Source organism: Fonsecaea nubica (genome assembly GCF_001646965.1).
Source record: "Fonsecaea nubica strain CBS 269.64 chromosome Unknown Scaff42, whole genome shotgun sequence".
Lineage (NCBI taxonomy): Eukaryota > Fungi > Ascomycota > Eurotiomycetes > Chaetothyriales > Herpotrichiellaceae > Fonsecaea > Fonsecaea nubica.
Window position 1 is genome coordinate 118243 of NW_019173715.1, and position 26427 is coordinate 144669.

The window sequence follows — 26427 nt, forward strand, 5'->3', positions numbered from 1 at the left end:
GAGGATGCCGACGAGAATTTTCTTGCCTCTTCAATAACAATTTCTCCCCTCCTCAAAGCTCCGTGGCTCGCGTTTGCGCAGATCTGTCGCTACTTGACCTCCAACCTCCAAAAACTCCGCATCGAGCGCCTGCCCTCTCGCCCGCAGCCACTATACCTACGCAAACGCATGGCCGCAACCATGGATGGTTATGACCCTCTCGCAATGCCTTACTTGCACAGTCCAATACCCTTCGGGGGAGGCAATCTGCAAAATCTCGACTATATGAGTGTTCCGTCGGTGATGGATTTGCAAGATCAATACTCCAACTTCGACTCGGAGCCATATATGAGGTAGTGTCGCTCGGTCCCATCTCGATCGCTAGAGCTAACATGTTCCAGTGGCGACGAGCTCAGTTTCGCACCTTCGAGTAACCTGCAACATCCTGCCATGCTGAAGCGGTACTCATCCAACTTCGAAGATCCCTTTGCCGAAAGCACATTGTCTCAGTTCGAGCGGGTGCCCACCGAGGGGCTGCCCGAGAGTCCCTCAATCGACCGCGACAGCAAATATCTCAGTTTCTCGATGCCACAATACAACTTTACACTCCTGGACGACTCATTCCGTCGGTCGTCGGTCAACATCAATGCCCAGCTGCACGGCATGTTCTTCTTGGCCGAGTCCCAATGGCCGGCCACCGCCGACACTCCCCCTCCCCCTCCTGAACTGACATGTTATCGGCGCAACCTATTTCAAATCACCGGCTCGGTGACGCTCCCTCGAAATCTAAGATATGTCTTCACTGATGACGGGTCTAGAATCCCCATCTATGAGTTGGAATTGGCCGTATCAGCCACGGAATCCGTTGAAGGCAACTCGGTCAAGATCATCTCAGTGCCGTGGAAGACACCGGCGTCGGGCGAAGCACCCAAGCCAGAAGATAAGGTAGAGAAAGAGCCTCCCACAATTCCCTTGGACAAGATGACTGGACAAGATCTGGACACGGACTTTACGACGTTTCCCATTCAATGGAAAAGGTTGCAATTCCGGATAGCCACAGCCAATAATGGTAGACGAAAAGAACTGCAGCAACACTTCACGCTACACCTAAAGATCATGGCATCCTTATCGACAGGCGGCAAGATCTCCATTGCTGAAGCGCACTCGGGGGCTGTCATTGTCCGAGGCCGGAGCCCGCGCAACTTTGCAGCACGGAAAGATTTACCTCTGAGCAGCAGTTCGACAGCTCGTAAGCATCTTCCGGCGACATCCCGGGTCACGAACAGTCAAACCTCCGTTCCGCAAGTCACTTCAGCCCCCAAGATCAAGACCCCGTCGGAGGAGACAGCCCAGATGACTGGTTTCGATGGTATTGACGTGAAGCCCACGGATATCGACGGCACCAACTGGGTATCACAAGGTGTCCAAGATTCTCTTGCCACTCCCTACTCAACAGCTATAAATCCTCCCATACCAGCGTTTCCAGAAGGCACCCCTGATCTCGGAACGCCGGGCACATTCCCCTTTACGTTCCCTCAAGAGATGGCGCCTGGAAGCCGGCCGATGAGCTTACATTTCGGGAGTGATGATGAGGGAGGGAGTCCTCACCCACCGCAACAAGGATCACGACATTCATCTCGGCCTCCCACGTCGAATCCTTCACCGTCCCTGGTCAACAAAGGTCCATCGGGGACATATACAAGCAATCCCGGCACCTCGCCCGGGCAACTTGCCAACCAAATGGGCCCACGACCTAGAGTACACTCACACCAAGTATCAATGACCAGTGTTCCGGGCTCGATAGCCACGATGAACGGGCAAGGGTCGATGGCCGCTGGGCCTCATAGACCGGAGCTGCTTGCGACCAAATCAAACCTGCCATTCCCGGCCGAGGGCGAGAGTGCGGATCAACTCTACGAATACTTTCCATTAGGCCTGGATGACTGGATGCCACCCGTGGATGCGGTCTTCCGCCCACACGTAGTACACCACAGCGGACCGTTACCGCCTGACCCCAGATCTCCTGGAAGACACACGAGTAAACGCTACTTTTCGGAAGTTGTCTAGTGATCTGTTGACGATGCAAGACGCCTTTTCGGGGCATGTCCTTTCTGTTTTTTGGTTCAGTACCTCCTGGTGGAGGACGGTGGTTGAATTGGGATTGCCATGAGGCTACGCGAGTTACATAGGACTTGATTGATACCCATCTCTGATGTGAAATGAAAAGTGGACATATATACCAGAAGACAAAACGGCATGCATGGATACACGATTTATGACTACGAAACATGGAGGAGGATGAAACTCGACTTTTTGACTTTGTGTCTGGTTTTGTGGCACCTTCACGACAAGGACCCGGTGTTTTTGAGCAGACATGGTATATACCTACAAAGTATAGGTACGAGAAGGAATGGATATAGTTTCCGCCGCCTACCTTTTTCACTCTTGAACGTCTGGAGAGGGAGAGGGAGAGGCCAAGCGATCCCAGCCAGGCACCCACCTACCCACTCATCCACCTGACCATTGAACTATGTACTCGGTACGGAGCACGGGGACTAGGTAGATACTCACTCGTAGTTGCACGAGACAGGAGACGCAGGAGACGAAGGAGAGGTGATTTGGGTCCGTGTTGAATTCCCCCGAAGCTCGCTGTCCAAGGACCCGAGTTACATGCTCCGTACCGAAGTCCCACAACTACAACTACTACAAAGACTCACGACTCGAGTTAGCCCCCGTGTGCCCCGTGCCCCGTACCCCCGGCTGATGCTAAGAGGTAGGTGTAGGTGTACTTGTGTGGAAGTACGGAACACTGGTCTCTAGAGCACTAGGGTGCAATGTGAAGCGAGGTGGAGTCGGTCGGTGGCTGGTCTGATCAGTATTTGTAGAAGTGGAAGTGGGAGTGGAACAGTGGACGAAGGAAGATGGAAGGGTTAGAAGGTTCGAAGGTTGAAAGGGTTGGATGGTTGGGCCTATCAGGGACGAGGGTCGGCGAGGTCCGATATTGATCACCCAAAGTATGCTGCGTAGGTACCTACAGTGCCTACAGTGCCTACACAGGGTAATGATGGCAGAATGACGAGGGGGGTGGATCGTTATTGGTGTGTGGTGTTGTGTGGTCTACCGACTCGCTACTCGTACATGGTATTTCCTGCATGTCTCTCTATTCGAGTAGGTTATATCTGTTCGAGTACTCGCAGCTACTTCCTATGTAGGCCAGTGGCTACCATACAATTTCCAATTTGAAACTCGACCGTCGTGGCGGTGATGGCACCAGTGGTGATTGGAAACGAAAACTGACTCGCGGACGGACTGGGGGTTCCAGGATTAATTCGAGTCCGAACATCCTCTTTTCTTTCTTGGGAAGGGGCGAAATGAACGAATAGGTTACGGAGAAGGAGAAGGGAAAGGGAAAGGGAAAGCGGAGGTGATGGGGCACAAAGTGAGCTGAGCTCTGAGGTCTGACCAGGCCAGTAGACCAGGAGGATGCGGTAATTCGGTCGGATTGGGCAGGTGCTACGATATCTATCTACGCCTACGAGTACCTAGTTGCTAGTAGACGAGGTTACGTATCTCGTATGTTTTACAATTGTTACGAGGGAGTGAATTGGAACCTTTTGAGGAGAACAATGTTTCATGTACAAGCTATGAGCCCAGAGGTTTTTGAACGGGGGTGGGTATAGATGGGAGATGGTAGAAGGAAGGGTACGAGGTCCTTTGGTGCTTTGGTACGTAGAGGGGGAAATTCACATGTCAGAGACCTACCAAAGCTCCTCGGTACATACCTAGGTAATTTCCCCTGCTCAAGAGCCACAAGGCGGAATGAATTCCAGAATCGATCGAGGTGAGGCGGTTATTGTCGGGGGGCCATTATTCAAAGATGGGGAGTTCAAAGATGGGGGAGGAAAGATTGCGACATTGACAATGGTGGGGGATTTGAGGACGGGATAGGCAGGTACCTAGTAGATAATAGATAGGAAAGGGAACAAGATGGGTATAAGTGGGTGAGTGAGGGAGGGAGATGGGAGGCCTGGTGCCTGGAAATCTGTAGATTCATTCCGGGTGCATCAGGGGATGGATGGAAAGGATCCCGTGATGAACCCGGATAAATCCCGGAAAGGTCCCTCGCTACACTTGCCCTATTCCTGCCGCTATAGTTTCCATTCTTATCTCCTGGTATGCGCTGGTCTATGTACGAATGATGTCAATCTCCTGGTGTTGGAATAAAGCTGCGGTTCATGCTCAGGCATCCGCAATGAAGGGCCATCTGACTGACCAGCCAATGGTTTAATGGAGTTCACACTGTGTGTATATCCGCAACCCCAGCGTTTCCCAAGGTAACGTAGGTATGCAACAAAAAGTGAGTCATGTAGGGATGGAGGTAAGTCTAGACTCCCTCCACGATTACTGGCATTTGCCTAAGTCACGCCTTAAGGTGTTGTGATTTCACAGATAGTTTCGTCTCGATATACGCTCTCCTGACGCGTCCACCATGCCACATGCCTTCAACGACCGCCCAGAGAAATTCTCGAGGACGTCATACAGTTGACCCTGCAAACTGATCTACACCAGGGATCAAATCCAAACCATGACTCCCGCTGCGAACCGTCGAGCGAATGAAATGAATGCCGGAGGACATGGCTCAAGTGGCCAGCATGTCAGGGACACGAAGATACCACAGGTGAAGAGCAGAGGATGAATGCTCGGGGAAGCAAAGAGTCGGTTGGATAGCGGACGCGAGTGCCGTAGTCATGGAGAATAAATGCCGGTCTGTGTGGAAGCAGGGCTTTACTACAAGTACACAGTTGTAAACACAATAGATATACCACAGAATAGTCACCTAGTGTGTCGACACGTGCCTTGGTTCACAAGATGTAGCCAGCCAACTGTCCATAGTTCAATCGTGGTGGAGGGAGCAGTCGTTGATCGGATGCAAGGCACGTCGGGATATTGATTCCAGGCTGGTCTTGGTTTGATGTCACCCCCTACACCGGTTACGAAACCCGCTGAACCGAGGGAAAGCAGGACTATTTCAATCAACTCTCGCATTGGAAAGAAAGTCTAGCGTTGGCATGGGCAAGCTGCATGGTCCCTTTTTTTTCCTTTTTGTTCCCCATCTCCTTCAGATTCCGACGCCAGCCGTGACCCGTGGTCGGCAAAACAGATCTACAAACTGTCGTAACTGTCCAACAAGGTTGGCGCCTTGCATGCGGCACACACGGCCCACGAAGCCATCGGCCATGCATGCCACGCCATTCGTCGTAAGGCGTAACCAAAGGTCCATCGCACGTCGCCCTGTCTATTACACCTTACCCCTCGCCCTTCTGGAAGAAAACGGGTTCACATCTTGATCTTGTGACAACGCCCTGGCTCGGCTGGCGAGAACTATACTTTCTATCTCTGCATCTCTCCAGTTCCCCGATCACGGCATTGAACACAAGCTGAACTAGGATATACCGGACCTGAAGGTTTGTCTATCTACCACCAATCGTATCCCGCTCGTGCGTCTTCTTCCTCGTCCAAATGGATTGTCGTTATCCTCGGTTTGAAATCAAAACTGCGAGGCTGAGAGCACAACCGGGCTCAAGCTGGTCCATGGGATCTTCTTGTCAGGGTCTCCAGGTCATTTCCACATGACTGTTCTGTCTAGCTCCTTCGTCGTCATGACGGGACATCTTGTCTCTCTGCTGGTCCCGAACTCGTATATATCTACTTCTGCTCTGTCCCGACTGACTTGCCTACATTTATTTGCTTTTGCACTGTCTCCTTTTGCCAGCTTCCTCTCTGCTCTGTCTCTGTGTCATACATTATACTTGCTGTGAGGGAAAAAGACTTAGTAACTGTTCTCCATCAAGTCGGCTGTCTCAACACGTGTTTGTCTCATTACACCTGTACTTGTATACCAAATTGAGCTCCAAAAAAAGAGAGCCTCGGTCCCTGGCGCATGCATCCTCGCACTTTACAAGAATCAAACTCATATTCCCACCGCCACCATGGCCCCTCATCGTCCTCGGCGCGTCAATGCCGATGCTCCTATTGAATCACTCCATGGTTATTCAGGCCTTACTCAACCCCACCATCACCACCACCACCTCAACAACACCGAAGGCTCACCCTGCTCTTGCTGCTCAGGCGGCGGCCATCATGGCTGCGGATGCGGTTGTGCGGGGTGCTGGTGTCGACTTGGGCATCATTTCAAGGATGACTCGAATCGCGAGACCTACGGAGGCCAAGGTGGTGGCCACGGTGGTGCTGGTGGCATGCCCAGCCCAGCCGTCGGCCGGCCCAGACACGTCTCGAGATTCGACGAGTCTGCTTCGTCATTTCAGTCCTCTGGGCCCTCCTTGAGCACCGGTGGCTTCAGCTTCGACAATAGCTTCGAGGTGCCGGCCCCGTTAACCCTTGGCCGGGGTCAAGCCATCGCCGCCAACACCGCTGCCCTGAACATCAACACCCATGCCAACGGACACCACCATGCCTCGGAGGACTTGATGGACGACGACGGCCCTCATCCGTGGAGTCTCTTCACCGAGAGCCCGAACAGCCTCGACCACATGTTCTTTGGAGACGACTCGTCCGGCATGGTCATCCCGGGCCTCAACGACGACTCGGCCCCCCTCGCCCGCGGTCCCGGCTCCAGCGTCGCCGACCGCACGACCCTGTCGAGCCAGTACGAATCGTCGTTTTCGCCGCAGCCAAGTGTCAGTGCGAGTGCCAGCGCTAGCCAGATTGTCGCGCACGTCGGCGCCGCGTTCGAGGATCTCTCCCCAGTTGCAGCGGCGACAGCAGCACCGTCTCGCTTCCTCCGTCTCACACCGGAATGCTCACATAATCTCCACCACTCCATCTGAGCCCGATGCATGCATTGACAACAATACTTTGAATTGCCACACGTTGTCACTTTTATTCCACGTCTACGTCCACGTCCACGGCCTCCATCTTTGTCTCCGTCTGTCTATCCCGCGTGTGTCACTTACTTGTATATCATCACCACCACGAAGAACCTACGGGCTCACGCCCCATTTCGGACTCGAATTAGTCGTTCCCGGTTCCTGTCCTGACGAAGAACCCCCCCGGACCCAAACGAACCAACCCACGACTTTCTTTTCGACATATCTCCATTTCTGGTCTATGTTGTTGTCTCTCATGTACGATTTATCCCCGGGCGCCGGGGTGAGGGGTGACGGATCGGTGAAGAGATGAGACTCACTTGAATTCTTTTGATTCATTTCGCGATTTGCGGCTTACGGTTTACGGTTTATGGTTTACGATTTACGGGCCACGGGATGCGATGCTAACTACGAATGTTATTATTGTGATTGTCAATGTTCTTGTTCTTGTATCGAGTATGCAGTACACAGTACGCAGTGCCCGGTATTCGGTACCCGGTACAGCGAGTAGGAATCATTTCATACCTATTCTTTTCTTTTCTTTCATTATCAGGAAACGACGAAACGATGACCATGTATTTTGTTTCCAGACTCGGTAACGAGTACGTACGAGTCTCTGACCTTCAGGTTTTCGGTAGTTGGTAGCACAATCAGCACAGTCAAATTATTTATTTTCTCACATCTCAATGTTCAATGGTCAATCCCGATTTCCGGGGTTAAATCCCCGCTCTTGATAGGTAATGGGGGTGATTTTGGGTAGGTTCCCCAATTCCCCCCGGAGGGGCGTCGTTGTACCACGCGAGACCAGTCGGAAGAAATGTGTGAAAGCATGTGAAAAGAAAGTCAGAAGAAACCGATGTACAAACCTGTGCCGTCCTTCTCCCATACAACCAGATACCAACCTCTTCGCCTTCAATGCTGGGTTGAATCGATCGATTGAGGAAGCACCCACCTGGTATGACCTACACTGTGTCGGAAGTGGCCGGCAGCACCCATCAGCCAAATCCGCACAGAGCAGTGTTCGAGCGAGCTCTCCCACCCTGCTCGGTTTACGTGGATGGACAAACTGTAAAGGCTCGTCGCAGTCGCAGCTTTAGCCTGCGTTGCTATCCCAGTAGTCCAGCCAGGGTTAAGTGCAAGTGGAAACAAGGCACTGTCCATTGTCATCGGTATTGAGTATGCAAGCTCGATTGAAGCCGCACAGTCTTTCTTCTCGCAATTCGCAACTGACCCCGCCGCCGCACACAGTTCGATCACTCGCTGGCAGACGGCGATCGAAATCGATAGTGATGTGTCGAGCGTTCCCGTCTCATCGCCACGAAGCTATCGACCGCTCGTGTACGTAAAGAAGCGAGATCTGGTTGGCGTTAGAGACACGATAGTGATTCGAGCTAGTTGCACAGCCGGACTCGCTGTTCATCCCAGTTATAGCTAGCGAGTCGATTGGACGACAGCGACATCCTCCGCGGTGTATTGGAGCGTGAAGAGTCGTTTGCAGGCTTCGGAGCAGAGGACAAATACAAATATCGAGGAAGGATCAATTGATCCGTCGTTGTCGTTGCAGGAAACCGTGTGATATAGTAGCCCTTGACCACCACTCTGAAAATGGATAAAAACACACGGTGACATATACAAGGCACGGGATTGGACGCGGACAGATTTCGGAATTTGAGTTTCTCCGGAGCGCCGACCTTGGCGCATTGGCAAGTCGACATCTACTCTTTCAGTCCCTACAACCGCAGGCCAAAACCCGAGTATCAAGGTCTATCTATATACTAGACATACGTACCGGATGTGGAACGCGCTTCAATCTGCTATCTCGTCTACCAGTGTGTGGTAATGCAGTGGCAATACCGTATTCGATGGAGATACTACGGCATTTGAGATATTGGAATGGCCCTTCTCACAGCCCGTCGCTCTCACTAACAGACAAAACGACATGTTTCTTTGGCGTCCGCCTTTATCCACTGTGAAATATTTTCCCTTCCTGACTGACCACGTATGACCGGGCTGTCTGCGGTCAAAGATACTTTCAGCATCGGAAACTCTTTGGGTCGTGGCGAGGGGAGTCGATGGCGATTATAGCATGCAGAGCCTTAAGGTCCTCAATCCACACCCGGGGCCGCACTGCTAATTGCCCGAACGATTGGCTAAGTTGTACCTCTTTCTATCGTGAGAAATGGAAGATAGTCGAAATTGAAAAATCTCTTGTCAATTGATTGATTTTATTTTCTCTCGTTGCTTTACCCCCAGCACTCCCCGTTTGTCCTTCCTGGGCTTCTTTCGTTTGTACGTTGTTTTGGCTGAGAGTATGGCTGTAATGACACGGAACATGGCTCGATCTACCCCGGATTCGAACGAGCGAAGACCGATCCCGGTGACTTTGGTCTCTGGGTTTCTGGGGAGCGGCAAGACAACACTCTTGAAGAACATCCTGACCTCTGACCAGCACTCTCTGCGAATTGCCGTCATTGTCAATGACATGGCCGCTCTGAACATCGATGCCGCGCTGATAAAGCGCCATGTGGTGTCTCAGACCCAGGAACGCCTGATACAGATGGAAAACGGCTGCATCTGCTGCACACTTCGCGGCGACTTGCTGGAAGAGCTGGCCAAGTTGGCTCGTAACCGAGAGTGTGAATACATCCTCATTGAGAGCACAGGCATCAGCGAACCAATGCAGGTGGCAGAAACCTTCACGGAAGAGTTTGCGCACGCCATGATCGAGGCGGCGAATGACGGCTCGCTCCAGGGTCAGCAGGATGACGAGAGGATCTTGAAAGAGATGTACGAGACCAATTACTGCACAAAACTCCCCCGTTCCCACGATATGCCTGCTGAACAGTCAAAATTGAGTGCCACAGGGCGGAACTTGGTGGTCTGCAAAACATTGCCAAACTCGACACCCTGGTCACCATTGTCGACGCATTCAATTTCTTTCACAACTTTTCCACTACAGAATTCATCACCGACCGATGGGGAAAGGAGGGCGTTGACCCGGAAGATGAACGGACCATTACGGATTTGATGGTCGATCAGATGTGAGTGTGTGACCTGGACACTACGGGCGGTGCATAGTCCCCTACCGGATCATGGCTAACGCACCTGTATTACAAACCCAGAGAGTTCGCCAATACCATCATCCTCAACAAAATCGACAGCGTGGACAAAGCGACAAGATCTCGAATCAGAGCTGTTATCCACCAACTGAACCCTGCCGCGAAAGTCTTGGAGTCCAATTTCTCCAAAGTCGACCCCCGACAAGTCATCCGCACCGAGACGTTTTCATTCGAAAAAGCTGCCACTAACATGGGCTGGCTCCAGAGTCTCCACGACCTCAACGTGCGAGAGATCAATGGGCAGCTCAAAGTCGCTCCCAAGCCGGAGACTGAAGAGTAAGATGCTCCAACGAGGCAGATGGGGAGCTAGACCCTCTATGATCTAGGGTACTAATGAGGTTTATTAGGTATGGTATCTCCAGCTTTGTCTACCGTGCACGACGACCCTTCAATCCACGACGCCTGTATAGATTGATATACGACAAGTTTGTCATCATGGAGGGTCAGATCGTTGATGAGGAAGCGGATGAAGAAGGTAACGACGGGGATGAGCAGAGCGGAAGTGAAGAAGATGAAATGGAAGTCGACGATGCCGAAGAAGACTCCTCGGATACTAGTGATGGTGATCCCCATGACCCCAACAACCACTGAAGAAGGAATCGCAGATACTGACGATTCTCCTTCTAGACTCTAGTCAGACGGAAGATCAAGACGACTCTGACGACTTTTCCAAATCCATCGACCCGAAGGTATGTTCGGTGTCCTGTCCATGCTCGCAGAGAACTAGCTGATTGGTGACATCTGACTACCGCACAGGTCGTCGTCGAAAACAAGAGAGCAAACCCCGTCTTTGCCGGGCTCTTGCGGTCCAAGGGGTTCATCTGGCTCGCCACACGGCCTTTCTTACACGGAGAATGGAGCCAGGCTGGAACCATGCTGACCTTGCAGGGCGGTGGTCCTTGGTTCTGTGCTCTAGACGATGGTATAAACCCCCATCTTCTACACCCTTGGCTCAATTCACAACGCTGATATGCCAATTAAGCCCAGTGGCCGACGGACCCCGACACACGACGCAGCATTGAAGCCGACTTTGTCGAGCCGTGGGGCGATCGACGACAAGAGATTGTGTTTATTGGCGAGAAACTTGACCCTGTCGGCCTAACGGCGGAATTCGACGGGTGTCTATTGACAGACCCGGAGATGCGCAAGTGGGAGAAGATCATGAAGTCTACCGAGGACAGGGAGATTATCAATGGTAAATTGGCAAATGTCTTTGAAGGTGAGAAGAAGATCTGACTCCAAACAATGTCGGGGGTTGATTTGTCACGTATGGAGGCTCCAGCTGACAAACTTGACAAGATGGCTTTGAGGATTGGCCCGAGCTCGTGCACGACGATGATGACGAAGAAGGAGACGGTCACCACCATGAGCATGGACATGGGCTGGGGGGTCATCATCATCAATCTCAACCTCAACCTCAACATTTGAACCAGCAGCGGAAAAGGGGCGATAAAGCCAAAACAAAATAGATCCAGGGGAGGGAAACAGTTGGTGAGATTGGGTGTATGCCTAGTTGAACAGAGTATATTTTCCATATTGCCTTATACCTAGGCAGGTTTCGCAGAGCAAGACGTACCAGAATTGTAGACACATGGTGAAGCAGAAAGCTCTGCCAGAATTTGCTGAACTACACACGAAACCAAGGGCTTTCAATATGCAGTTGGAGATCCAAGAATGACTTTGGTACATACGCTTGGCAGGTTTGGCAGGTTTGACAGATTTCGTGGGTTTGGCCAGACCGTCTGCCGCCTTGAAATGCAAGTCAATCAAGGGATTCGGTGTGAATGTTCGATGGTGGTACCAAGATCTATGGCATCCGGAATGTCTCCTTCATATATTTTGCTTTATGTTCCCCGTATCCCAAGTTCATACCTGTGCCTGCTGTGACAAGAACGCATCGTGTTTTGCATTCAAGACCAGGCCCTTCACCAAGGCTTTGCAAGCTGCAAGGACGGCAAGTCACCACAATGCAATTCGACCATGTTGCAGAGGAGCAGCAAGAAAAAAACTTTACGCTCTGGATGCAGACTCTCCAACGGGAATCGCCAGAATATCTAGCGATGCATCTCGCAGCGACACACCGCCCTGGAAAACCCACTGCAGCGTGCCTCTGGAAGAATGGCTCTTTCAACATATGCTATCGGGTCAAGTACGAGGACGGATTCAACGCCATTGTCCGCTTTGCGTCCCTGGGACGAACGATATACCGCAGAGAGAAGGTCGAGAATGAGGTTGCCACCATGAAATATCTTGCTCGATACACGTCAGTCCCGGTTCCTTATGTGCTGGGATCGGGGACATGTTGGGCGGGCCCTTACATTGTCATGAGTTTTATCGAAGGTGAACCGCTTGCGGAATTGCTTAAGAACCCGCAAGAGGGAGGAAGGCCAGTTCTGAATCCACGACTCAGTGACCGCGTCTTGAGGAGAGCGTACAGGGAAATGGCTAAACTAGTCCTCGAACTATCGAAGCCGGAGTTTCGGTATATTGGAGCGCTTCGGCAAAGCGAAGAAGACTTCTCCGTTACCAGGAGACCTCTGACTTACAACATGAATGAGCTGGCCACAAGCGCAAACCTCCCGCCTCAAGCATTCCCAACAAGCGTCCTTGAATCAGCGACCGATTTCTTTATATCGCTTGCCAACCAGCACATGACGCAGCTCCAGCTCCAGCGCAATGATTCCATCACCGATCAAGATGATTGCGCAAAGAAATACGTGGCCAGATGTCTATTTCGCAAGATAGCTCAGGATATCTCCACGGAGCATCGAAACGGCCCTTTCCGGCTGTATTGCGACGACTTCCGCCCCTCCAATGTTCTAATCGATCTGCAGAATCTCAGCGTCACGGGCGTCGTTGATTGGGAATTTACTTATGCAGCTCCCGCCGAGTTCACGTACATTGCACCTTGGTGGCTTCTGCTCCAGAGCCCGGAGGACTGGGAGTCGGACCTCGACGAGTTCTTGAAACGTTTCATGCCGCGCCTCCGTCTCTTTCTCGAAGCTCTCCGTGAATGCGAGGATGAGAGACCAAAGGAAGGAGACGATGTGCCGGCAGTCCCGCAACGTCTGTCTTCGCGTATGGAGCGGTCACTTGAGACGGGCCTGTTCTGGGTGTGTCTTGCGGCCAAATATAGCTCCATGTTTGACGAGATTTAATGGACATTCGTCGACGAGATGTATCACGGACCTTTTACGACGATTGAAGACCGAATTGAACTGTTGGGCGAGGACGAGAGACACGGTCTCGAGGAACTGGTCCGTGTCAAATTGGGTCATGTTGCAGAAGGGCCTCTAGACGTCCATTACACGGTGGATGACCTCATGGATCTCTGATAGCCCCTTATCACCTACCGAGCTTGTCTATTCGAATCCTTTCTGCCGAACAAGGCGAGGCGGCGACCGAGGGGTCGGGGTAAGACCAGAAACATAGCGGGGGTAAACGGTGTCACAGTGATAGGCTATTTCGAATACAGGGGCGTACTGGGCGCAACCAGCCTGTTGGTCGGCCTTGTTTTGCGGCTAGTTGCGCCGCAACGGTGCCTCGCTTTGGATGGGCACGACGGGCTTCACTCTCGATATGGTGGGCTCCGCGCCTTTGGAATGCGAAACTTCGCTCCTCCAAGGCGCGGCACGCGTAATACCGTCGAAGTCCTTCTCAACTTCAGTGTCTCCATGGTGATTTGCCATGTGTGAAACCTGCGAGTCCTCAAAGGTGTCGGTATGTGGTGGTGACTCTCGACCGTGTCGGCTGTTTGTCGAGCAGGATCTTAGAATGGCTCGACGGATCCTCCTCCGCCCCTCCAATCAGAGAGCCATTGACGGCTGTCGAACATGGCCCAGTGCGGACTGTGCAGGCAGGTACAGAGGGACTTTCGAAGAAGCGCAAGAGAGTTCAATGTGAGACGTTCAATGGCAACCGGCTTGTTGCTGTTTGATTGACCTACAGCTCATGAAGGTGGCTCGACGCCAGGACCTCAGTATTCTTTCTCCGATACTCTCTTCCGTTCCTCGGTAGAATCTAGCATTTCTAGTCGAAGTTGAAGTCGAAGTCCAGCGAAGCGCAATGCCGACCTTGATGTCATGTACCCGCGGATCACGTTCAATGAAGACAAACGGACGTATTCAGAGCCTGCACATTGCACTTGCCCATTACCACCTTCGGCGAAGCGATTTCATGGATGTGGGAGGTGCGGCCCTATCTGTCTCAAAAGCTTGCGGCAAAAGGCCGTCTCGGCGCCTCAATAGCCGCTGTCTCTTTTCAGGGGTCATGGTGATCTAACGAGATAGCATGACCTCAAGCGACCATATTTACTCACTAGCTGGATTCGTGTTAGGATGTTTCAGCTGTTGCCAGTTCTCAAGTCTCGTTGAACGTCAGACAACAAGGTCCTTTGTCTCTACATTGATCTCTGCCACCACCGCAGAGATAATGGCGGACACCACAGCGGAAATCGACACATCCAGACTTTTGAGGCAATACAACATATTTTTCGACCTCAATAAACGTCAAGCTGAAGGGCACGAAGCCCTTTTCCGGGATATCTCGACCCTAGGGAGCTACGATCTTGACAAATACCGCCCAAATATCACCGTGGAATCGACGCAAAAGCCTTGGAGACTGAAGACAGTTGAACGCGCAAAGGCCATCAGCGCCAAAGCCCTGCGATGCCTCGAACAGGACAAGAACGAGTCTAGTTGGCGTTTAAGCATAGAATCGGAGATCCTGGCTCGATTCAGCATTGAAGTCGCATGGTAAGCCTAGATATGTCGTCCCAAGAGGTTTGTGCGGGACGTTGACTGGTGTTTTGCCCTGAATGTCGCGCCCGCCTCTGGAAATCTGAAATGGAAGTCGCTTTGACTGCAGCCAACGGGAGCATGGAAGATCTGGCGACAAGACAGAAAAATCGAAGAATATGCCAGTGCCCGTCGCGCAGGCGTGGGGAAGACCAGTCAGTGCCTGTCCAGACCGACACCCCAAAGGTACAGTCTAACCCTGATGCAGATTTGACGAAGGCCTAAATCCGCTTTTTGATGACCGAGCCGAGGAGGAGATCCAATACGAGGCCGAAATCAGGGCCAAAATCACCAAAGGCAAAAAGCCTGACCGTATAGTAGGCATTAGACTCACCAAGAGACTGGACAGGATCCTACACGAAACGGAAGGCCCAGATGGTAACTTGATCGTGGACTCGATCAGGACATGCCCCTTCAAACCCGGCACCAGGCCCCTTCTCTTTCCGTTCCTTCTCATAGAAGCAAAGTCGGAAAAGAGTCCAGACGCCTTTTCGAAGATTGATGCCCAGTCGGGCTTTGCACTTCGCAACCTGCTTCAGCTCCAACGTAATCTTGTGCACGCCACAGCCGAAAATCGACACTCCAGCGTGAAGCCCCTTGTTTGGTACTTGGCATGTAAAGGTGAGCAATGGCGCCTCTCAGGCGCCTATGTGGAAGAAACCAAACATGAGTCTCGGCCAAACTACGTGAGTTAACCCTCTCCATCTGGACACCGGGATTGACTACTTGCAGCGCATTCTACAACTGTGGCGGGGAGAAATTACGGAGGAAAACGAAGCACTTCGCCTTCTGCTGATCTTGGACTATGTGTTCGACTGGGCGCGCGATATATATCGTCGAGACATCATCAGTGGCCTATTGTCTTTGGCTGCAAATGCATCCGAAAGTCTCATTGCAGACACTGATGTTGGCAGCACTTACGACAGGTTTGATCACTTTCGCGATGTCGACTACGATGAGCCTGCTATAGGAAATGATGTCGGACAGACGGAGCCTTTTGGGGTTCCTCCTTTGCTGAAATTCTTCGACGATAGACGTCTCGCGATTCGTGATGCTAGGTACATGGCACATAAAGTCTGGGCTCTCCATGTAACCTTGGAAAACCTGGACGAGTTTTTGAACAAAATGAAGACCACGGCAAAAGCTAGGAAACTTGCTAGGCAGCTGTGGGGATGCATCCGCAGCAGAGGGAGATGGACTGTCACCGCAGACTGTCTCAATGCTGTTGAAAAGCTATGGACGGGCCAGGACCGAGAATCACACACTTTCCAGAACCCAGAACAACTCTTCCTCGCATCGTTCGCGGTGGATTCTTACCTGAAAAGTGGGGATCGTCGTGGGATGATCAGACTTGACGTATGGGACCAGGTACACGCCCTGACATACGTTGCGATAGCCCAGGACGCGGTGGAAGCTCTGAGGAAGAGGACCGAATTTCGGGATGACTCTCCGCGGCTGAAATTCGACCCTTCAGATGTGGAAGCTACCGACTCGGTTTTGGATCTGTTTCGAAGTGTCCGATTCGCATCGGCAAAGCAGTGTTTCGCGGCGGCTATTGCCAGATCTCGACTGTCCTCGCAGTTCGGATCGCGCACCGAAGCAATCACAACTCCGGGACTTCCGAAAGGGATAAGCTGGACCTCTTACCCTGCTTTGATCCCGGCGACATCTGAATCATCACGGAATGTCAGCCCGTCAGGACTCGTGACAAAAATGTACAAGCATCTGAAGATTGGCATGGCCGAGCCGTCCGAGAGCTTTCTCCGCGTTTCACAGCAGTTCAGTAAGCATGACATCGAAGCAACCTGCCCTACGCCAATGCCTTGGGCCCTGAGTACCCTGAAAATGCTCCAGGAGACTGATGCAGCACTGGTGAGAGGAGTCGATTCTGAAACGGTGGATGGCAAAAAACGTGTGCGGACCTGGTACTGTCTTTTCATATTTGATACGCCTCCTACGAATGGTCACGAAGGGACGGAGCTGTTGAGGAGAGCGAGAATTTTTCAGGGTACGCTACAGACCTTTTTCAATGTGCGGCTAAGAGAGTACAATTTCAAGGATACAAAGTGTGAAGGAGCACAAAAGTTGGAAAAAGCTCTCAAGATCTTGGAACATGTCGCGATGCAATATTCATTGATCCAGTCCATGGACGCAGACGGCGATGTCGAGACAGCCCCCGAGTGGATTCGAGAGAAATGCAAAGTCCTAGCATACCCGAGCGTCGAGTGGCCGTATAGCTTTTCCGAGACGATAGACGGCATCAAACAAGTCAGCAAGGACTACGGATTTAGTCAGACGATACATGACCTGATCGTGGCATTTCAAACCATGATTCCGCCTCAGAATTCATATCTTGGACCCAAGGACAATCTGCTCGTGGATAGGGCTCCCTCGCACGAACGAAAGGACAAGGGGAAGCGCCATCGAGTCCACTTCTCGCCGTCCAGCGACCATTCCAGAGCCGGGTATTCGGCCGATATACGTGGCGCCATAACCGTCGAGGATACTACTGATGTGACAGAGAGCAACTTTGGTTCTTGGTCAGAGGACAGCAGTAGCGGAGACAGCATTGGGGGACCTTCAAACGGCAAGCGACGACGACTGGAATGATAATACGACCGGGTTCGCCATGACTTGTTGGCGAGCGCCAATCAGAAACGTATCTGCCTTTAATGATGGTGGCTGTGGTGCTAAGCCATTGAAAATCTGGCTGACTTTGCTAGGGTGGTAAAGCATTTCTGGCTGTTCTGAATAGATGTCTGTTGAGATAAATAAATAACTGGTGTTAGTGACATTGGCCCCCTAGTCTGAAACCGAATCAGACGCTAGGCTTACTCTTTCATTCCTGAGGAACCTTTGACAGTAATAATAGGGACATATAACCTTAACTCAAATATTGCTTAGCGCTCTGTTATCGAGCGAATGTGACAGGTTCCCGCCAAGCCCTGGGGAACTGCCATTTCTACTGGCGTGTTTCCACCTATGCAGATCGTCGCAGCTTTCACGATGAACGTCCGGCTGTGCACCCACTTTTCGGGTTTCCATTTCTTACGCTGATTGATGGCAGGTCCGTTTGTCTTCTTCCCTCACCAGTCGATATGGCCACGGGTGTTACAGAGCGGGACTCAGCGCGAGACGCCGGGGGAGCCAAAAAGGGTCGCGACAAACGTGGCCGCCACCAGGCCAAACCTGATCGTTCAAGACTGAGTAAATATCCTTCATCATTTGGAAAATGGCTTGTCTGAGCGAGGACAGAAGACCAAAATACTGCAGCACGAGACGAAGACGACAACAAAGAAACAACTGAGTGCTCGCAAATAATACAAAAAAAACGGTATAACTGTCAGTCTGCTTTCACTCTCTACCCGCTTCATTACCCCATAATCGTGTCACTAACTCTGTTACAGCAAACCGGCACCGCCAGCGAAACCCGAACGCGCGGCAAGCCCTACCGTACGAGCCCGCGATCACAAAAGCCACCAATGGTGAACCAGTCCCGAACTGCAAGAGGAGGACAGACGAATTCGTCTGCAGCGGAGCATCACTATTATCCTGAAGAAAACCCTCCCCAATCCATCACTCAGTCGACTGGGATTAAACGGAAACGATCGAGCGAATCTCAAGCTGACGCTGAAGTCAAAGTGTATGATCCTCAAGACAAGCATGTCACAAAACAACCTCGAGAAAGTCCGCCTCCAGTCCTCGAACCACCTGAGGATTTACCAAATCATATAACACAATTCCGAAGTCTGGGTCCTTCTAAAGACCAGCTCTCTGAAAATAACTTACGATTGTTCAACGGGGAGATGAATCTCTCCGCCAACAATAGTCCGGTTCTCAAACGGACCTCGTCGAGGCGTTCCTTGGCTGCGTCATCGGATATAGACACAGTCCGATCTCAACGCTCCTCAAACACCACGGCCTTCTATCGCTATAAGCATCTTGAGGAAGCCGATATTTACATCCACACTGATCTACCTGGCGACATTGAGGCCGATATCGACCGCATCGTCAAAGCCAAGGTTTCCAAGCATCGCAGTGTTAAACTTTCTAGCATTGCCAAAGGATTCTACGGGTCGTGCAAGGAAGCTGTGAAGGCTGCGGTTGAGGAAGATGACTTTGTCCACATATTCCGTCGCGCGCTCGAAGCTATGAGCCCCGATGAGATCATGTTACGTGAAAAAGCCGACTGGCGAGAGGAGCTGAAGCCAATTCCACAGCAGTCCGACCTGAACCTGAGTTTCTTGGTAAATGTGAATGCTGCTGTGGGTAATGAGCAGCAAGACGAAGTTGACGACGCCTCGGCTCCACCACCACCGAAACGCCAGCAACAGTCTGGAGGCCAGATGTACTCCCCCCCACAATCTTCAATGGTCGATGCATTGAATCCTTCTCGCGACAACAGGCAACTCGAACCGGTCGTCATGCCTCCTGTAAATCATTCCCACCTAGAGAAATCAAAGGAAACCTTTCCAATCAAAACACCTCGTCCGGACATCACAGTGGGTATAAAAGAAGAATCCCTCATTTCAGCCCTCTCGATTCTTACGCCACAATATCTCAATAAAACTGCGGCTAAGCGATTTCTCAATAAGCTCGAGGACACAATGATTCCGAGCGAGCGAGGCGGATCTATGGAGCCGCTGCTAATCGCAGTGCCGACGCAACGCGGATCAGACCTTGTCTTTCCATTTGCCGTCGTCGAGGGTAAAGCCTATTCGACAGGCAAACAAGTCTTCGAAGCACAAAATCAGGCCGCAGTCTCTGGGGCCTGTGGCCTCAAGATGCAGCTTTGCCTAAATGAACTGGTCAAGCGCTCAACGTCCGATTTTGCACTTCCATCGTCGACGATTCAGCCTCCGCTCTTCTTCTCCATCTGTACTGAGGGCCCATACCATGAGCTCTGGGCCAACTATACCCATCTTGAAGATGGCGTACAAAAGTTCAAGATGAAGCTCTTGAAAATTTGTAATGGTGTATTGTTAGACAGCGTGGATGACTTTATTGTCGCCGTGGACAATGTGTTACGTTGGGGTACAGGCCAATTTCTGAAATCGGTTGTGGAACGTCTGGGAAAGGTTGTCAACAAGGCAAAGTCTCAGAATGATTCTTGAAAGTAACCCTCGAGGATGCTTATGTCCGCCATCGCTCCTGTGAGGGGCGCTCAAGACGCGAGCATCTCATCAAGGGTATAGGATTCGTCTAACCTTCTCTCCTGTGCCTGTTGTACTTTGAGACGGACAAATTCCTCCAGAGACTCCCGTTCCTCGGCGGTCCAACAACTCGATACACTCCTCAAGGCAAGTGAATTCCCCATAAAATCCCGAATCGATAAAACGCCAGTAAATGTCCTCAAAGGCAAAGCTCGAAGTGGCTGCTAGACAGAACCAAAACGTTCCGTTTTGCAGAGACCGCGCCATTTCTCCCGATAAACGCTGAGATTCCGAGGGGGCACCACACCGAATCCCTTGGTCTTCCGCCTCTTTCAAGGCCTGCAAAAAGGCCGCGTGTCGCCGGAGATACTGAGTCATAAAGTCATCAAGACTGCCTTCCCAGTCATCTGGATGTGCCAAGAGGAGCCACCATGGCGAACAGTATGTGAAATCGGCAGGAGCAGCATAGGTAAATTCCCAGCCGATGACACGACGGAGGTTCAGTTTTTCGTCGACGATGACGTTCGAAGGACAGAGCCCATCGCAGATCAATCTGAATGGACCTCTGTCGTGAACATTGGGAAAGCTCTTTGCAATCTTGAGGAATAAGCAGCGCGCGACGTATTTCTTTCGACAGTCTGCCTCATTTTCGACTGCTTCGTTGCGTTGCGTTCGAAGGTGAGCCATGTGTGTCCTGGCCAAGGCCATAAAATAATCGGTGGCCGTCGCAAATGTGTTCGTAGGTAGGTCCACAGGAGGGTAGTTGGCCAGAGCAACCAACTGGTTCATGTTCAGCGTCAAAGGCCGTGTTCCGACACACCAATGGCCCAATTCATCCCGAGATACCCCTCCAATGCGAGGGGATGGGCATTTGGACAGCTCAATCAATATCTCAGACATGACCCGATAGGCCTAGGTCAAGTTTGGGGATTGGTGTTCGGATCCAGAACCTCGACTTTTTCTGCATCTGTAGGAGCTTTGAGAGCTTCTGATAACAGCTTCCCTTTAACAAGCTCCATGACTATGCAGGGACCCCAGGAAGAATCGGAGACTTTGATCAACCTTGGTGTAGGAATTGATGTCTGTTTCGCGACATACTTCATGACTGTGACCTCATCAATGACCTTCTCTTTGCGAAAGGCGACTCTGCGCAGGATTGGGAACCGCGTAAAGACAAGGAGTGAACCAAGGGAGAAGGAGGAAAGAGCGATGGAACTAACCGGCGCTAAACCTGAATAATCTGCGGGGTCTCCAGAAAAGGCCACTTCGATGGGAGGTTGATTATGGTTCGGAGGCATTGATATGGATTGGTCAGGGTATGTCGACAGAGTCGTAGATCCCGGTATCAGAACCACTCTCGACAGGAACTGAGAGCGATCAAGGAGCCCTGAAGCCGGAAATGGGGGCTGATTCTTTTATGCCCACTGCGATGTCCGGACGAGGTGTTCAAATCCGGATCCGATTGCTGGGGAACTGGCTTCAGCTCCTCCCGCAACTCGGCTTTCCGACGGAACACGCCTGATCCTCCGCCATAGTGTAACGCGACGGGCAGGTTTTTAGCACTTGAGAATCAACTCGGTATACCTGAAAGCCAGAACAGTTCCTGGGGTGAACGACAACTATGGGCAGCTAAAAGACGATGGGTTCCTTTTCTTGCGCCAGGTTTCGACCACGAAACCAAGCACGAAGTCCGCCCACAAGCTGGAAATCCTGTAACCGGGCGTGTCAGGCTACCACCCCAGATCCAGCTTCACTGCAAATTCAGTCTCGGATGGAGGGGCTCATAGGAGGTGTTTGACTAATACTATATCGATAGAGTCATCTGAGCAGTTCACGTTCCTCCATTCACATACATCACTCCAACACACTTTGAACCTGCCGCTTGATGTACCCCCTCAATTTCTCCAGAATGCCATTGTAACCTGCACCGCATGCTGCGGTCTCGACGTGCTGAAGCAATCCACTGACTTTTGCGAAGCTGTCGTCACAGCTCGGACACCGGTATCTGAACTCATCGTCCCAGCTGTTAGTGTATAGGTTGCTCCGGTGGCAGCTGAAAGCCCATTGATCGATATTGACCTGGGTGACCTCGGAATCACAGGTCGTCGACTCAAGATGGATGAGGATACCGGAGGGGCTTTTGAATTGACGTTCGCAGCCGTAGCACTTGTTTTGACGAGGCGTGTGGATTTTCGCGTGCTTTTCGGGAGCGTCAGTCAAAATTATGTTCTGGGGTTTGATATTCACGTTCCCGCTTAGGCAGCGTACCATACGAACTTCGTTTTCATTTGCAAACTCCTCATTACATATAGAGCATCGATTGTGGCACTGGACGCGATGTTTCGATACATCGGCAAAGTTTACTTGACAGTCGTAGCAGCAGGAATGTTTTGTTTCCATGTGAGCGCGAAGACCGCTTTCTTCGGGTTCGTCGGTGCCGCATTTTGAACAGACCCAATGGTTCTGCGAGTCCCGGGTATGTTGTTCGTGAGCCTGTGTAGAGATAAACAACCATTGGCACCTGTCACACCATTCGTCTTTGTGACAATGCGCGGCTTGACAGTGCTGGAGCAATGCTTGTTCAGAGTCAAATTCACGCTCGTCACATGAAATGCAGACGAATTCACCCCCCTCGACGTCGATCAGGGCCTGATTCTCTCGCGGCATTTTTTGGGGGTGGGCTCAACGATGGCGAAGGGAGTGAAAGACGGACGGGGGAGAGAGGTCAGGCAGCAGTGATATGAAAAAGTCATTACATAGGCCCTGCAGAACGAAAATGTGGACAGGTATGGGTGATTGGACCAGCGAAGCAGCGCTGTTCCTCAAGGGCTACGGTCTTCGGGACCACTCATTGTATCGTGGCAGGGATGAAGCATGCATAAAGCTGCGGTCTTACCGCAGGTGAAGGGATCACGAGACCTCTATGCAGTTATCACATGTTGCGGAGGCAGCGGCTGATAGAAGCCACACAGCCATCTTGGCTGCACACCCTGCAAGCTTGGCCGTTCAGCCTGATTGTGCGTTCTTTGCTGTAAAGATTCCTATGACTGCCCTCCTCCCAGTCGCTAGATCGGAACTCGTTTGCGAGCCACGGCCAGTCCAAGCCGGGTCGTCACGGGTAAAGCGTGCCAATCCTTACGACAGATGCGGTCAGCTCAAAGCTTTCTGGCAAGAGATTATCTAGTGTCTGCGGCTAAATGGATCGAATGCCGCTGCGAATGCCTAGCCATATAGGCCATGATGATCGAAGTAAAGAAAAGAACAATCTGAACTAAACGAGGGTAGAACTATTGCATGAATTATCCTGTTCTGTGTGCTTGCATACTGTCTAGACGATCAAAGGTGTGAAGACACGACCACCGAAGCCATTGAAATACTCCTGGGAGGAAGGCTCAGTCTCGCAGCCTTGTGCCATTCATGTCTCTCCATCACCATTTTGTTTTCGCGCAGGATTAGCCCCTCATGAATCTCAGGGTTATTGCCGACTTTGTTCTTTCGTGACAGCGGAAACTGGCAGTGCGTGTACTTGTACGGAGTCGGTTGTCAGGCAGTTCGAGGTTGAGTCTAGCCAATCACTTGGTGGAAGTCACTAGCGTGTCTAGTTTGGCTAGTTCATTTTAGGACTAGAATATTCCAACTAAGCCAGGCTTCTGCTTCCATCACCAGAATCACCACCCAGACCTCTGAAGATTTCAACTATATGTCCAAATACCAGATCCGACCCCATGGAGCGAGAGACTGCAGTAGCCAACACTAAGGCTGACCCTCCAACTCTTGCCACCATCGGGGAGCTCCCAATGGTGGTGAAAGCCATACGCGACTATGCCCCTCAGTCAGACTTTGCCAATCTCTGCCTTGTCTCTCAACAGTTTTACCATGTAGGAAACGTCATGCTCTATGAGTCTATCACGTTGCTCTCAAAAGGAAATCGCGACACTCGATCAATCCTGGCACTCAAACGGACGTTGACAGCGCGCCCTTGGCTTGCCTTCTACGTACGACGCTTACGCTGTCTATCACACCATCGTGGGAGGATTTCCGCGGATGATCTTGAGGATTCATCTCTCCTCGGCATACTATCAGATCTACTCAGCCTTCTTGAGCGTCTGGAAGATCTCGAGATCGTCGATTGCTTTCCACAATCCAGCGAAGGAGCTGAGAGACTGAATCAATCTCTCCGATGGGTACCTTCACTGCGACGTTTCACGTGCAACCTCCGAGTACCGCAGTGGCCACAGCCTGCCCCAAAACTATACGCAGTCAACACTTCGATACTGAAAGGTGCGCTGTCGCTGCCATCACTCCTCACTTTCTCAACAACGTTAGAGGAAGACCCCTTGGCAGAAGCGCTATCCTTGCCAGCTAACAGTAGCATATCGACACTCAGTCTGAACAACCTGTTCGTGAGTACGGAAACCTTTAGGACAATCCTGGCCGCTCTGCCGCAGATAACGGACTTGAATCTTGAATTTGTACGATTTATCGATTCTTACGATTCTCATGTATCGCGCCATGTGGACTGCCGAGAACTCCAGACAGCTATATCGGGTTTCACACTGAAGCTGAGAAGACTGCGAGTCGTGGCAGACTTCAGGTCTGTCGAAGGCGGTGACCCTTGTCAGGGCGGCGGGGACGATGCACCGTGGGGTGTTCTGTCTACACTCAATCTCAAAGCCTTTCCCATGCTTACGGAGTTGGAATTGTCTCCTGAACTGCTACTTGGTTGGAAGGTGGAATCGTCACCCGAGCTTTCTGCCTGCTTGCCGTGTCACCTGGAGTCGCTTTACCTGAGGTATGACTATGGGGCTTGGTACGACTCGGTATGGGATTTTGAGAGACTGTCGGAGAAGCTTCGTCCGTACATTGACCACCAGTCGTCGTTGCGGAGCCTCACTGTGGAATATTTCGACTTCCTGGAGGACGAGATCACAACACTATCGTCGTCGCTCCGAACGGAATGTGAGCACGCTGGGATTTGTTTTCGGCTAAGGCTGATATAGAATCCACTCTGATGGAAGGCGTATGTCCTCAGTCGCCCTGTTCAGAAAATACATCCAATCATATCACCTTTGAAATCAGTTGGCTCATGACTCTTGATGATTCCGGGCGTTCGAAATTGTGAGGTTGTGAAGAGATCCAACAGGTCAACCAACTCATAACCTCTCGTATTCGTATTCACGCCCGAAGGACACGCTCACAAGAAGTCGCGCCCAGCTACACTCTACAGGGCGCGTCACGAGGGGAGGGTTCCAGCTGTAGCCTGCAGGACAACTCACCCGATACAGCCTGGACTGCAGCTCAAGTGTTGGAAGTTGCATATCCGAGGGAAAGGCCGTGACGAATCAAACTTTTCTTGCCGCCTGACGAGATAAGGCTGAGGGACCTCAATCATGCACCTATCCGCGTAGGGGACGGGACGAACGCTGATGGCAACAACATTGGAGCCCAGTGCGCGGACTCTACATCAGAGACGCTGTGACGACCATTCGTGTTGGCCTGGGTCTTGCGGCTCGAAAAACAACGCCTGGTTTCCTCTGCTCCCCTTCGCCTGCTTCTGCCCAAGACCTCCCGTCTTGGTTTTGGACTCGTCTTTGGCCCCTTGGCCGATGAATTCTACTAATTCAAACTCTTTACCGAAGATCTCGAGGAAACCTGTCCACATTTTCAAGATCAAACACCTCGGTCGTTATCTTCCACCAGTTGTTCGACATGTCCAGAAACAGCTTTCGTCTGGCATTTGACGAGGATGCGTACGAAAGGCTGGGTATCCTCGCAGCATCAGCTGTTCTTGACGTTTCCTTGTGTAACCTCAGATGGTCCGATAAATTGATTGGCCATGTCGCCATTCAAGCCCGGGAAGAACTAAATGACCTTTGGAAAGATTGGGCGAAGACGCACAAAGATCGAAAATTTGCGACCCCGCCAACGGCCGTCACGGCCCTGTTTGACGAAGATAACTGCCGCCTATTCATATGCACGTCCGTCAAGGGCATGCGCGCATACTCAAGCTTCCTGGACAGGCTCTCTTCCGAGCGGCGGATCTTCATCGACAAAATCCTGTCCCTCAGCAGCGAGGAAGGGGTCGAGCCGGGCAAATACTCCTGGCACATGTTCCAGGCCAACTGTGCCGAAGTACACGCGCTCTGCCAGTGGCACCTGGCACGCCCGGGAGACGGATGTGACCGACTCAAAGACGCCGTCATGGCGACCGCTGGCGGGCCGATCGGAAGGGACGGGGTGGCGTCGGACGTCGTCCTCTACAACCCCTGTGGCAGACCTCCGGCCCCGAATCTGGATCGGCGGCCACCGGGGTGCAAAGAACTCGTGGAGCTGCTGCGTGTGTGGGCCCTGAACCGTTCTGCCTTTGAGAAGTGCAAAGTGGAGGATGTCCAAGATTACAGCCTCGAGCCGGTGATCGAGGGAGTGAGTTCGAGCAAGGACAACAAGAACCGCTCTTTGGTCTGAGGTTTCAGGTGACCTTTTGTCATGGTTT

At 51.8% G+C, this 26427-nt stretch overlaps 10 protein-coding genes across 10 annotated transcripts; 8 read left to right on the forward strand and 2 right to left on the reverse strand.

Moving 5' to 3' along the window:
- Positions 1-180: 180 nt before the first annotated feature.
- On the forward strand, positions 181-2046 carry AYO20_06580 (hypothetical protein; the record flags this gene model as incomplete). The annotated part of the gene is made up of 2 exons (XM_022644869.1): positions 181-332; positions 381-2046. 2 exons carry the CDS (start codon positions 181-183, stop codon positions 2044-2046), a joined length of 1818 nt encoding a protein of 605 aa, XP_022499137.1.
- Positions 2047-5969: 3923 nt separating this feature from the next.
- AYO20_06581 (hypothetical protein) lies at positions 5970-6827 on the forward strand (the record flags this gene model as incomplete). Its single annotated transcript, XM_022644870.1, has 1 exon — positions 5970-6827. The coding sequence occupies one exon, from the start codon at positions 5970-5972 to the stop codon at positions 6825-6827; it is 858 nt and encodes a 285-aa protein (XP_022499138.1).
- Positions 6828-9198: 2371 nt separating this feature from the next.
- AYO20_06582 (hypothetical protein) lies at positions 9199-11413 on the forward strand (the record flags this gene model as incomplete). The annotated part of the gene is made up of 8 exons (XM_022644871.1): positions 9199-9653; positions 9731-9907; positions 9989-10261; positions 10333-10547; positions 10613-10674; positions 10742-10907; positions 10968-11204; positions 11268-11413. 8 exons carry the CDS (start codon positions 9199-9201, stop codon positions 11411-11413), a joined length of 1731 nt encoding a protein of 576 aa, XP_022499139.1.
- Positions 11414-11952: 539 nt separating this feature from the next.
- On the forward strand, positions 11953-13143 carry AYO20_06583 (hypothetical protein; the record flags this gene model as incomplete). Its single annotated transcript, XM_022644872.1, has 1 exon — positions 11953-13143. The coding sequence occupies one exon, from the start codon at positions 11953-11955 to the stop codon at positions 13141-13143; it is 1191 nt and encodes a 396-aa protein (XP_022499140.1).
- Positions 13144-14416: 1273 nt separating this feature from the next.
- Positions 14417-17391, forward strand: AYO20_06584 (hypothetical protein; the record flags this gene model as incomplete). The annotated part of the gene is made up of 4 exons (XM_022644873.1): positions 14417-14739; positions 14852-14923; positions 14990-15467; positions 15514-17391. The coding sequence occupies 4 exons, from the start codon at positions 14417-14419 to the stop codon at positions 17389-17391; spliced, it is 2751 nt and encodes a 916-aa protein (XP_022499141.1).
- A 488-nt stretch (positions 17392-17879) lies between these two features.
- On the forward strand, positions 17880-19895 carry AYO20_06585 (hypothetical protein; the record flags this gene model as incomplete). The annotated part of the gene is made up of 3 exons (XM_022644874.1): positions 17880-17988; positions 18189-18266; positions 18316-19895. The coding sequence occupies 3 exons, from the start codon at positions 17880-17882 to the stop codon at positions 19893-19895; spliced, it is 1767 nt and encodes a 588-aa protein (XP_022499142.1).
- Positions 19896-19964: 69 nt separating this feature from the next.
- AYO20_06586 (hypothetical protein) lies at positions 19965-20723 on the reverse strand (the record flags this gene model as incomplete). The annotated part of the gene is made up of 1 exon (XM_022644875.1): positions 19965-20723. The coding sequence occupies one exon, from the start codon at positions 20721-20723 to the stop codon at positions 19965-19967; it is 759 nt and encodes a 252-aa protein (XP_022499143.1).
- Positions 20724-21788: 1065 nt separating this feature from the next.
- AYO20_06587 (hypothetical protein) lies at positions 21789-22601 on the reverse strand (the record flags this gene model as incomplete). The annotated part of the gene is made up of 1 exon (XM_022644876.1): positions 21789-22601. One exon carries the CDS (start codon positions 22599-22601, stop codon positions 21789-21791), a length of 813 nt encoding a protein of 270 aa, XP_022499144.1.
- Positions 22602-23659: 1058 nt separating this feature from the next.
- On the forward strand, positions 23660-24934 carry AYO20_06588 (hypothetical protein; the record flags this gene model as incomplete). Its single annotated transcript, XM_022644877.1, has 1 exon — positions 23660-24934. One exon carries the CDS (start codon positions 23660-23662, stop codon positions 24932-24934), a length of 1275 nt encoding a protein of 424 aa, XP_022499145.1.
- Positions 24935-25643: 709 nt separating this feature from the next.
- Positions 25644-26399, forward strand: AYO20_06589 (hypothetical protein; the record flags this gene model as incomplete). Its single annotated transcript, XM_022644878.1, has 1 exon — positions 25644-26399. One exon carries the CDS (start codon positions 25644-25646, stop codon positions 26397-26399), a length of 756 nt encoding a protein of 251 aa, XP_022499146.1.
- Positions 26400-26427: the final 28 nt, after the last annotated feature.